The sequence below is a fragment of the Bos taurus genome, chromosome 20 (genome assembly GCF_002263795.3).
Source record: "Bos taurus isolate L1 Dominette 01449 registration number 42190680 breed Hereford chromosome 20, ARS-UCD2.0, whole genome shotgun sequence".
NCBI lineage: Eukaryota > Metazoa > Chordata > Mammalia > Artiodactyla > Bovidae > Bos > Bos taurus.
In genome coordinates, this window is record NC_037347.1 from 28,665,629 (window position 1) to 28,678,765 (window position 13,137).

At 42.0% G+C, this 13,137-nt stretch overlaps 1 protein-coding gene across 3 annotated transcripts in view; it reads left to right on the top strand.

The window, feature by feature from the left end:
* The window catches only part of EMB (embigin), a 169,955-nt gene that overhangs the window by 61,738 nt on the left and 95,080 nt on the right, over positions 1-13,137 (top strand). The window contains exon 1 of one of the 3 annotated variants that reach the window (XM_024981476.2): positions 2,307-2,367. The exons of 1 other annotated variant lie outside the window; for it this stretch is intronic. In XM_024981476.2, the coding sequence (XP_024837244.1) occupies positions 2,322-2,367 (46 nt within the window). In that variant the 5' untranslated portion in view covers positions 2,307-2,321. Of the gene's footprint in view, positions 1-2,306; positions 2,368-4,397; positions 4,598-13,137 lie in introns of those variants that run through there. One more of the 3 variants, XM_024981474.2, reaches the window with a different exon arrangement.

Here is a 13,137-nt window from a genome sequence, read left to right on the forward strand (position 1 = left end):
GATCAAATTGCCAACATTCACTAGATCATCGAAAAAGCAAGAGAATTCCAGAAAAAAAATCTACTTCTGCTTCACTGACTACATTAAAGCCTTTGACTGTGTGAATCATAACGAACAGTGGAAAATTCTTAAAGAGATGGGAATACCAGACCACCTTACCTGTCTCCTGAGAAACATGTATGCAGGTCAAGAAGCAACAATTAGAACCAGACATGGAACTGATTCAAAATCGGGAAAGGTAAACATCAAGGCTGTATATTGTCACCTTGCTTATTTAATTTATATGCAGAGAACATCATGCAACATGCTGGGCTGGATGACTGCCAACCTGGAATCAAGATTGCTGGGAGAAATATTAACAACCTTAGATATGCAAGTGATACATCCTAATGGCAGAAAGTGAAGAGAAACTAAAGAGCCTCCTGATGAAGGTGAAAGAGGAGAGTGAAAAAGCTGGCTTAAAATACAACATTCAGAAAACTAAGCTCATGGTATCTGATCCCATCACTTCATGAAAATAGATGGGGAAAAAATAGAAAAAGTAGCAGATTTTATGGAGAAGGCAATGGCACCCCACTCCAGTACTCTTGCCTGGAAAATCCCATGGGCCGAGGAGCCTGGTGGGCTGCAGTCCATAGGGTCGAGAAGAGTCGGACACGACCGAGCGACCTGACTTTCACTTTTCACTTTCACGCATTGGAGAAGGAAATGGCAACCCACTCCAGTGTTCTTGCCTGGAGAATCCCAGGGACGGAGGAGCCTGGTTGGCTGCCGTCTATGGGATCGCACAGAGTCGGACACAACTGAAGCGACTTAGCAGCAGTAGCAGTAGCAGCAGCAGATTTTATTTTCTGGTGCTTCTAAGTCACTGTGGATGGTGACTGCAGCCATGAAATTAACAGATGCTGGCTCCTTGGAAGAAAAGGTATGACAAACCTAGATAGCATATTAAAAAGCAGAGACATTACTTTTCCAACAGAGGTCCGTGTAATCAAAGCTATGGTTTTTCCTGTTTGTCATGTACGGATGTGAGAGTGGGACCATAAAGAAGGCTGTGCACTGAAGAATTGACATCTTTGAATTGTGGTGCTGGAGAAGACTCTTGAGGGTCCCTTGGACTTCAAGGAGATCAAACCAGTCAATCCTAAAAAAATTAACCCTGAATATTCATTGGAAGGACTGGTGGACTGAAACTGAAGCTCCAATACTTTGGCTACCTGATACAATGAGCTGCCTCATTGGAAAAGATCCTGATGCTGGGAAAGATCGAATACAGGAGGAGAAGGGGGTAACAGAGGATGAGATGGTTGCATAGCTTCACCAATTCAGTGGACATGAGTTTGAGTGAGCTCCAGGAGATAGTGAAGGACAGGGAAGCCTGGTGTACCGAAGTCCATGGGGTCGCAAAGAGTTGGACATGACTTAACAACTGCTGCTGCTGCTGCTGCTGCTGCTGCTAAGTCACTTCAGTCGTGTCCGACTCTGTGCGACCCCATAGACGGCAGCCCACCATGCTCCCCCGTCCCTGGGATTCTCCAGGCAAGAACACTGGAGTGGGTTGCCATTTCCTTCTCCAATGCATGAAAGGAAAAACTGAAAGTGAAGTCACTCAGTTGTGTCCAACTCTTAGCCACCCCATGGACTGCAGCCTACCAGGCTCCTCTGTCCATGGGATTTTCCAGGCAAGAGTACTGGAGTGGGATGCATTGCCTTCTCCCTTAACAACTGAATAACAACAAATATTTAAATGGAGATTGAATGCAACAATGAAGGCTACAGACAAGGATGTAAATTATTAATTGTCAAATTAACCCCAGGGACAGCATGAGTTTAGAGGAAAGCGTTTGGATAATTTATTGTGGAGAATAAGCTACCCTTAATTTAGTGGCTTAAAGCAATAGTGTTCTTGTATGTCACAATTGTGTGGGACAGGCATTCAGGCAGGGATCAGCAGAGCAATTATTCTGCTTCAAGGAGCATCATGTGGCACTCATTGGGTCTTGTTTTAAGCTTCAAGAAGGGTCCTGCAAAAATCTAGTACCTTACTGACCCTCACACCCTCTTTCTTTATGGCATCTCATCCTTCCGGTCCTCCATGTAGTTTGGGCTTCTCACAGCACGGTGATCTCAAGGTTGTCACACTTCTGGCGTGACAGCTGTCTTGTAAGAGAAGGGAGGAAGGAAATGGAGGCTCCTGTGGTCTAGATCCGGAAACTCACACAGTGTCACTTCAGCAACATTCAGTATTTCAACAGGAGTCACAGAGACCACTCAGCCCGAGGAGAAGTACAGGACACTCAGCATACCTCGTGACAAGGACCATGTCAAAGCAGGTGTGGCCTTATTTAATTCACCATGGAGGGAAAGGTTAGTTTGGACCAGAAAGATCAGAAAAAGCTGTATATGGAAGGAGTATATAAACTGGTTTCAAAGGATATGGATCATTTGAAAAAAATGGAATGGGAATAAGGCTAAAAAATATTAAATATATAAATATAAGACAGGAGTAATGGGGAAAACTTTCAAAATACTTAGCAAAACAAGAATTATATTTCTTCATCAATTTATTTTGCTAGAACAACAAAAGGCAAGTGGGAATTAGCTTCAACGTGGCAAGTTACTTTTTCCTGGTCATAGACACATTGATTTGCCTGGGAAGATAATTTTTCTTTAAATGTGGTCAGCTTATTTGAAAAAAGGTGAATTTGAGCTTAAGGAGATAATAGGGTTAATTGGGGAAGGTAGGTCAGAGAACATTTTATTTTGAGAAGTGTTTACTGTTAGGACTCGTCAAAGGCCTAGGGAAACTTTTGCATATAGTCCTGAGACAGGAGGCCGGGCAGCAAGACAAGGGTGTGATTGAGCACACAGTGATCTGGCAGTTTGGGTTTAGCAAGTCTGCTCAAAGGTCCTAAGAGGGTAATGGTGAAAAGTGTTTAGTTCTTCAGGGTCTCGCAAAAGGTTTCCTTCAGGAAGATTTAATCATTATAGCCATAATTTCCTGTCTGAGAAGAGGGCTTCCTTAGATTTGTAGATCACAGATAAATAGCTCTCTAGACTCATATGCATACAGTACATGCACCGAACACTGAGCCTGGTATTTGGTAGATATTTAGTGCTGCTTAACAAATTGTATTACTCATATTCTCTGTCTTCAAATTTAGATAACCTACCTTTTCCCTCAAAGTTTTGTCTATGTAATAAATTGGAAACAGAGGAATATTTTTACAATACATACCAATTAAAAATTAGTCATTCCTGTTGGAGGGGAGCATAGCTCTTGTTTAGTGCTCCAATTTTCAAAATGTGGATCTAACATTTTCTTTTTTTGTTTTTGATACTGATAAATTCTCAATGCATGACTATCAAACGACATTGGAAAGACAAAGGAAGAGGGAACAAAGTTCATGAAAAAGAAAATGTATCTTTTAACGTATTATAACATCTTGGAGAATTATCACATCTTACTGCTCTTTTATGTTGTGAAAATTACTCTTTATATATTTAATAATTTTTAGCTTTATCCCCAGTCCTTTTTTTTTTTTTTTTCAATGATCCATAGCCTTCATCCTCTTCCTCAGATAAAGCAGTACCTTTTAGTTGTTTTATTTCATTGGGAGCACTGAAAAATTCCAAGCTACAGTAAGCAAGGGATAACATTAGTGTCGGAGTTTGACAAAGGTCAACAGGCTTGTGCATTTTACACAGTTGTCTACTTTCGATAGTTTTGTTTCTGGAGCTCTAGGTGGCTTCTCAGAAACTGCTAGCCTAAGCAAACGAAAGGAAAACATACACCGGGACACCCTGAGACTCTGAAAGCTTAATCTAGAGCAAACCGGTTAAGCCTTCAGAGACCAGAGCCGAGGCTGTGTAGGATTGGTGGGCAGAGTAAAGACTGATTAGCCCAGATGCAGGGCGGAGGGACACTGCCTTCCACCAGCGCATGCATAAGCCTCCTTAATAACACAGGATGGCCGGGAGGAAGAAGTGTTCTCCATCCTCAGTCCCACTAAAGTAAATAACTGAACCTTGGTGCATATGAGCTGCAGAGGTGTTTGCACCTCTGCACATAATAGTGTGCTGATGAATCTATAGATATTAAGGGTTTCACTCTCTCCCCCAGGAGATGGGCTAGGCGTCGCCTGCCAGCGTCTTTAGCAACCTCCCTCCCTGACCTGCCCGGGAGGAGAGGACAGAGGCGGGGGAGGCGCCGGCGCGGGTGTGACCACCGCACGTCCGGGCGCGCCTGCAGGCGGCAGCGCGCTGCATAATTGATGGCGAGCCGGACGGTGTTCTGGGTCGGCTGCGGGAGCGGTGCGAGTGTCTCGGCGTAGGACGGCAGGGCGGCCGGCCCCTCCCACTCCGCCTTTTCTCGAGTGTCCATACCCCGGCCTGGCAGCGGGCGCCGGGCTGCGGGCGAGTGTGCGCGGCGACCCCGGGCACCGAAGGCGGTGGGTGGACGAGGACCGCGGCTGACCTGCTGGCGTCATGCGCGCCCTCCAGGGTCTGCGGGGGCCTCGGGCGCCGTCCCTGCCGCTGCTCCTCCTGTGCTTCCTCGCCGCGCTGCGCCGGAGCTTGGAGCACGGCCTTTCCACAGGTGTGATGGTTGCAGGGCCAAGGAGCGGGCGGAGAGCGCGCCGGGATCGGGAGGCAGAAGTCCCGGGATGCTGGCGGCCGCGGGCGGGGGCGACGGCCGCCTCCGCCTATTGGCCACGCGTGGGTTATCGCAACCTGCCGGGAGACTCGGGCGCCCCGCGAGACGGGGACGTGGGTAGTAGCGGAGTGTTTATGTGTTTCTAGGAGAGGGCGTGAGGTTGCGGGTGGGAGCAAGGCAGAGACTTGGCCTGTCTAAAGTGGCAGGATTTCAGAAAGACACGTTTTCCAAGGCCACCTCCCTTCACTTGAATCGATGCGTGTGTGCTCAGTCGCGATAGTGAGGCTTAAATATCACCTCCTCCTTCCTAGCAGGCGGGTGGCTTTGAGGATGTTTTTTAGAGCTGAGTTTAAATAACAACACAACACAACCAACCAACCAACTAACCAAACAAAGCCCCACTACCGGAGGATAGTGAGTGTGTATCTTCTTTTACACCTTGGTCTAAACGAAGACTGTAGGTTTTTCGTTTATTATTATTATTATTTTTTTTTGGTTGTGTAAGACACTTTTAAAGAGGGATTTTTGGTGCAAAGCAACACCGGATTTGCCATTTTAGCTTCACCTGTTTATAATTTTTGTGATGAAAGTATTCCATCTCACGTACTTTCTAATGCCAAGTTTCTGTATTATACATTATTACCTGCTAATTAGGATAGTAGATCGCCTCTAGCTTGGCAAATATTGCCCATCAGTAACTCAAGCAGGATCTTACTCTACACAAGGTTTTGAAGGTTTCATAGGCATTCATTTTTATGAACTTATTGCATGTAGACTTGTAACATATTTTAAAAATGGAAAGATAATCAAATAATAATATTATTCATTTTTAAATAAGTGTACTTTAACAGGTCTAGCTGTTAACTACTTGGACAAAACATTTTGGGTTGCCTCAGTTTCCAAATTTCCTTGCCCCACTTTCTCATTCATACCACTTATAAAGAATGGTCAAGGACATTTTTTTTTCCACCCTGGGGCTATCCCCCATTCACCTGTCATTCACCTGAGAGTATCGCACTTGTGAGGACCAGTTCATCTTAGGTGTGTCCTAGAACTTGGTTTCTCAACTTGACTGTATGTTCGAATTACTGCTGCTGCTGCTGTTAAGTCACTTCAGTCATGTCCGACTCTGTGTGACCCCATAGACGGCAGCCCACCACGCTCCCTAGTCCCTGGGATTCTCCAGGCAAGAACACTGGAGTGGATTGCCATTTCCTTCTCCAATGCATGAAAGTGAAAAGTGAAAGTGAAGTCGCTCAGTTGTGTCCGACTCTTAGCGACCCCATGGATTGCAGCCTACTAGGCTCCTCCATCCATGGGATTTTCCAGGCAAGAGTACTGGAGTGGGGTGCCATTGCCTTCTCCGTTCGAATTACTAGTGAGCATTAAAAATACTGATATGGTGGATCCTGCCTTAAAAATTCTGATTCAGTTGTCCTGGGATTCAGTCTAGATGTCAGGAGGTTTAAAAGCTCCCATGTGAGTTTTATCATATGATCCTAAGCAGGTTGAAAACCACTGCTTTAAAATGATACGACCTAGAAAGTGCACTGTTAGATAGGTATTCCATTGGTATCAGGGAGTCAGGTTTAAATTGACACTTAGAGTAGACTTCTAAAGAGAAAAAAAGTAGGAAACAAATGAAGGTGGAATAAATTAACAAGTCTTAAATAGAATGATGTATGCCATATATGTTTTGTTGAATGTCTGTTATATATGTAGTGTAAGTCCTGAACTTTTAACTGCCGCTTAAGCTAAAATTATGGAAGAATGTGACATATCAAAAACATGAGTTTAGCATCTCATTTCAAGGGAGAATTAAAAATTGTGAGGCAGCCTCATCTCACTTTATAGATTCTGTATCAAACTGGATGAGATTCAGTTTCCTCTTTGCTAAAGACCATTGTGAAGTTTACTGCTTTTTTTTTTTTTAACCTAGGTGCTTTTGAACTACTTGAAAAGAGATGTTCTATAAACCTAAGATTTGGGGCCATATTTAAATAATAAAAATGGTTATTGTGTTTTTTTAAATCATAAATATATCATATTTACTATGTAACAACTGCATGCCAGGCATTGCACTATGTAATTTATAACTCTGTGGGTTAGTTTTTATTATCTCTGACTTTCAGATGAGGAAATTGGAATTTTAAGGAGCTAAATAGTTGCCCAAGTACACATAATTAGTTAAGCAGTAGAGCAGGAAGTTTAGCATTGTTCAGTCCGACTCCAAATACTGTTTTCTTACACACAATACTCACTTGTCTCTCTGAAGTGGGTGTGTATGTGTGTGAAAGTTTGGAATCACTGACAGAGAGCAGAGTGTGTAGAGGTAAATACTTTATTTGGACTGAAGGGCATGATGACAGTCTGAGTCCTAGAATAAAGTTTGGCACAAGGACTCACCTTAATTCTTTTAGGCTGTTTCTTAATTAAATAAATGTAAAATAGCTTTATCGAAGGAGAAATATTACATAAGTGGGAATATTTAAATGCCACTATTACTCTTTGGGGGAAACAAATTGAAGGAATGAGCCATGCTTTATCTACTGAAAAATGTTTGCAGGGGAGTCATTTGAAATGATTGTTTTTAACCTCTAGATGATGTTGCTTATATGTTTCCTTGATCAACGCTCCCTTCTTTTCAAGAGATAGGCAGAGCAACTGCCCAGTAATAAGTATTCATTGCAATAAATATTATTCAAGCACCTGCATATGTCTGACATTGCTAGTCTGTATCTAAGAAGAAAACCTTAGCTGTTTTTACTTTTCATAGCATTTAAACTTTAAAGGAACAGATTGGCTGTAAACCTGTCTTTAGTAGGGTTGTATCTGATGGATCAAAATTTTGACCCTAAAGTGTTACATTTACAATTACATTATATACACATTGTTCAACTGGCTCTTCCTCTTCCTGGTCTTTTGTCCCCACCTTCTTCCCTCCCTTCTGGGAGGCAGGTCTAATAGCCTTTAGGTGGGGAAAGGCAGGAATCATCCCCCTTGGTAAAGAGAACCTGAGGTTTCAGGTCAGGGCATTAGAAGCTGAGCCAGTCAGGATGGCCTCCAGGTAGAAGAGCAGCCCTGTGTGAAGTGTTATACCCTAGGCACAGGAGGTGGCTGTTCATGCAGAAAGGTAGCACCAGACCTCAGGCCTTATAAGCAAGGGCTTCTAAACAGCCATGACATGGGGGTCTGATCCTGATCATGGGATGGAAGTCAAGTATGCAGGGGCAGACAGGGCAGGCCGCTGGAGCCTGAGTGGGTGAGGAAGACACTTCTTGGAGCTATGAGTGGCAGCGGCAGTGGGAGATTAGATTACTCTAAGTAAAGTTGGCAAGGATAATAGAACCCTGGTTTTCCTCTAGAGAAGAAGGAAATAAACAGGGAAAACTAACGTGAATCTTGAGGTGTTAGATTGCAACTGGCAGCATTAGTGTGAAGTTGTGACTTTAAATATCTATCTGTATCTCTTATGTCTCTCTCTATATAAATGGTTGCATCGATATGAATGTGTATGTATAGATATATGTATAATGCATATGCATGCATGCATGCTAAGTTGCTTCACTTGTGTCCAACCCTTTGTGACCCTATGGACTGTAGCCTGCCAGGCTCCTCTGTCCCTGGGATTCTCCAGGCAAGAATACTGGAGTGGATTGCCATGCCCTCCTCCAGGGGATCTGCCCAACCCAGGGATCGAACCTGCATCTCCTGCATTGGCAGGGAGGTTCTTTACCACTAGCACCACCTGGGAAGCCCATATAATGCGTATATATGTCATATATATTTACAGGTGACCACTCTACAACACAGCTTAATCTGTGTATAATTTATAGTCAGCCTTCTGTATCAGTGTGGTTCCTTTGTATCCAAGGATTGAATCAACCGTGGACCACATAGTAATGTATTATTTACTACTGAAAAAATATGTGTAGACTTGGATCCTTAAAGTTTGAATCCTCATTGTTCATGGCCAACTGTATATATATTATACCCATTACATATAGGTGTATATAAATATATGTTATGCATGTGTGTATATGAATATACACAATGATTTCTTAGCTCTGTCCACTGAAATGGAGCAACAATTTCCCCATAGTGATGAGCATACTTAGTACCCAAATCTTGATTCTAAATACATTTCTTCCTAATAATAACTAGAACTTTATATAGAAATGGCTGATTTTAGGACTGGAATGGGGAGGGGATGTGATGAGCTTGGACCCTTTTGTTCCAGAAAGCAATGAAGTGTTCAAAAAATGGTGAGTAATGTGAAAAGGATACAGAAGCCAGAGGGAAGGGGCTCCCACTTGATAAACAGAGCATCAAAGTAAATAATAATACTGATGGACTAGCATCCATAGCCACTGAAAAATGTCCATTGATTTATATAGGTATTCATGAGAACATACTTAACTAAATTAATTGAGTCAATTGAAAGTTTGATGAGGCACAAATTATATAGTTCCAAAGTGGGTGAGAGTGATAATTGTGTAGTCATGTCCGACTCTTTGTGATCCCATGGGCTGTAGCCTGCTAGGCTTCTCTGTCCATAGAATTCTCTAGGTGAGAATACTGGAGTGGGTTGTCATTTCCTTCTTCAGTTTCAAAGTAACTTCCCACAAAGTTTTGGGAAGTAGCTTGCCACAAAGTATTAATGAAAAGAGAAAAAGAATAATTTAAAGTGGAGAATCCTGGCTGACATCACTTGAGTCAAATGATCAAAGTGTAAATCAGTAAGGAAAGAAATAAAAATTATGTGTCCTCTGATAGGATGCTGTGAGAGGAAGGCATTGTCTCCTCTATGATATTCCTGCCAAAGATGTCTACTCTAAATCTAATTGTATTACAACGTAACTATCCTGGAACTTGCGTAAGCATCAAGGTCATAAAAGTCAGGAGAGACCAAAGCTGTGAGAGTGAAGAGAATAGAGGGACACGGTGGCTCAAGGCAGCTCATGTGATCCTGAGCTGAAATCTTTGAATAAAAAGTACATTATAAAGACTTCTGTTGAAACTCCATTAAAGTGTGGGATGAGATCAGAGGGCATAAAATCCTAATTTCCTGATTTTCACAGCAGTATTGGGGTGTTGTGAGGTGTGTCCTTTGTAGGAAATATACTGTCTTTTTTCCAAGGTCAAGTGAGTCTTTAGGTCAGCAACTTATTCTCCAGTGGGGGAAACATTCTTTATTCTGAACTTAAAACTTTTCTGTTAGTTTGAGATGGCTTGAAAAGAAGCAAAAAAAAAAAAAAGTTACCTCTGAGAACTCTTGACTTGACTGATGCACCACAAGAATAGTTGAGAAACAGTCATTGGTTTATATAATAGGTACTGTTTCTCAAAGGAGTATTTGTCCTCAAACAGAGACAGATTATAAGTGTTGAGACTGTTTGTCCTGGACTGTAATCGTTTCAAGTTACTTTTATATAGCTGGCTTCACATATTTCACAATATCAGATGAACCTTAGAAATAAACAACTTTGGACACACACATTGACATAGAGGGAAAAAAACCTCACTGTGTTTTACTAAAAATAAACTCTCTACTCCCAATAAAACGTCACTATTCAGGCACATCTCAATATATTTTAGTATAGAAATAATAGATATTATGTTTAAAAATGGTGTTTCTCTTTTATTTGGAAATAATATTTTCCTGTTATCTGTAAAGTTATTGTGGTTTTATCATTACTAATGTATCCCTACTTTCAAGATAGAATATTTTTTTATGACAGCCTCATAATTACATTTCTGAGATCCTGCAAAGGAATTTGAGTGTCTCATCTGATTGATCTTGAAGCCTAGAGTGCTTTTGTGAGGTAGCCAAGAGCCTGGAGCTAGCTAATGACTGTAAATGGTTTCTTGGTTTGCATTTTAAAACCACATACAGCTCTTGGTGCAAGTCTCAAAATAGGCCCCAGCCACGAAGGTTGTAAGAAAAGTTCACTCTTTAAAATAGCTGCACTTAAACCTGTAAAATAGGAACTCAGAGCCACAGGGTCATATGAAGATTTTTAAATACTGCGTTGAGAAATCAGGGTTGAAGATGTACCTGTTTTGAAATCAGGGTTTCTCAACCTTGGCAGTATTGACCTTTGGGGCTGGAGAATTCTCTGCTGGGGCGGTGCAGGGGTTGGGGGGGCATCCTTTCGAATGCTTGGCAGTATCACTGGTCTCTACCTGTGAGTGGGTGTGTTGTGTCCCCACCCCCTCAAGTGTTCAAGCCTTGACCATTGGTACCTATGAAAGTGAATTTGAGAGTAGGGTCTTTGTAGATGTAATTACGGTAAAATGAGGTCATAGTAGATTAGGGTGGACCCTTAACCCAGTGACTGGTTTTTATGAAAGAAGGGAAAGGAAGATTTGGATAAAGAGACACAGACACAAGGAGGAAAGATGACCACATAAAGATGGAGCCAGAGATTGGAGTGATGCAGCTACAAGCCAGGGAATCCCAAGGAATGCTGGCAACCATCAGAAGCTGGCAGGGGCTCCCCAGGGTGCTCAGTGGTGGAGAATCTGCCTGTCCTTGCAGGAAATGCAGGAGGGTTTAATCCCTGGTTTGGGACGATTCCCTGGAGAAGGAAATGGCAACCTACTCCAGTATTCTTGCCTGGAAATCCCATGGGCAGAAGAGCCTGGTGAGCTACTGTCCATGGGGTGGCAAAAAGTAGGATACAACTTAGTGACTAAACCACCATACCCTATATAAATAAAGGGAGAAATGAAAAGAAGAGGGAAAGATTGTGAAGATATATAAATATATACAAGACAATACAAGAAAGATAACGTGGGTGGAAGTCAAGGCCCTTCTTTCTGTGGATGGTCACCAGGTCATTACTGCCATCTATGACCATGTGTCCTCAGCTAACATCTCTGCTAATTGGGTTTTACACTGTAAAACCTTTGAGGTTGCAAAGTTGGACACGACTTAGTGACTGAACACGCACACACTTTCTCTCGCTCTCGCTCTCGCTCTCGCTCTCTCTCGCTGTCTTTTACCCTCTGACCCACCCATCCCAGAAGCTAGGAGAGGCAAGGAAGAATCCTTACCTAGTACCTTTAGAAGGAACAGGCACCTTGATTTCAGGCTTCTAGCCTCTAGAACTATGAGAAAATAAACTTATCTTGTTTTATGGCACCGTATTTGTGGTAATTTGGTATAGTAACCCTATGAAACTAATGTAACCTACTAGATACAAGTAGTACCCTACAAATTGTGACAACTTGAATGTCTCCAGACCTTGCTAAGTATTCCCTGGGCATGGTGATGGTGGGGGGCAGAATCACCCCTAGTTGAAAACCATCGAACAATATCTCAGTCTCCAAAGAATAACCTAGTCAGTGAAACGTTTAAAAAACCCAGTCTCTAGAAAGAGCAGAAATGCTAGTTTTATTTGGCATAAGTTCACTGTTAAAATATCTTGATGACCCATGTAAAGGTAGTTTAAAATATGGGTTTCCACACTGCCCTTCAAAATATATTTTATTGCAACCATCATATTTAAAGAGAAGTTCAGTTTGCATTTCTGTGTGACCAAGTTTTAAAAGTAGGTTTATAAGGCTGTGTAAAAGTATACATTGCTTTTGTCATTAGGCTTTTTAATTGTTTTTTAATTTTTTAAAAGTGAATCTAAAAATCACCTTCTTGTCTAATAGTTCCCATACTATGTAAAAAAAAAATATGCATTCCCTATATAGACTATTATCTGTCCATGACGTAGAAAGTCTGACATAAATGTTCCCATCAGAAGCTTATTTTCTTACCAAACATCTTGACACACTCTCTCTGGGGTCTGTAGGAATCAAGGTAGCCTTATTCCTCTTCTTTTTTGTAATGAAGCTATAGATAGGGGATAGGAATATAGAAATACTATATTTCTAGAACCCAGAGGTAGAACTCTAAATGTACTGCTTACAAGCAGTATTGGTAATTAGATGTTTTAATGCTGTAGTTCAGCTGTATCATGACTTAAATGGCTTTTAGAATTTGGCCTGGGATCTCATGGTTATATACAGTATTCCTTCCATGGGGAAATATATTCTGATGAAATATATTCTGATGAAGCCTTTGTTTCATAAATAGTATACGTTATCTATTCCTAGGTTATTTTGTTTCTGTAACTGGGTTGCTCATTTATAATGCTATATGTGTGCTAAGTCGCTTTAGTCGTCTGATTCTTTGCAGCCCTATGGACTGTAGCCTGCCAGGTTCCTCTGTTCATGGGATTCTCCAGGCAAGAATACGAGAGTGGGATACCATGCCCTCCTCCAGGGGATCTTCCCAACCCAGGGATCGAACCCATGTCTGTTGCATCCGCCTATATTGGCAGGCAGGTTCTTCACCACTAGCACCAGCTGGGAAGCCCATAATGCTATATATCAGAATGCTAAAACTTCTTAAAATGTTAATTTTACAGTTGATAGCAACCAATACAGGCTTCCCTGGTGGCTCAGACAGTAAAGAATCCACCTGC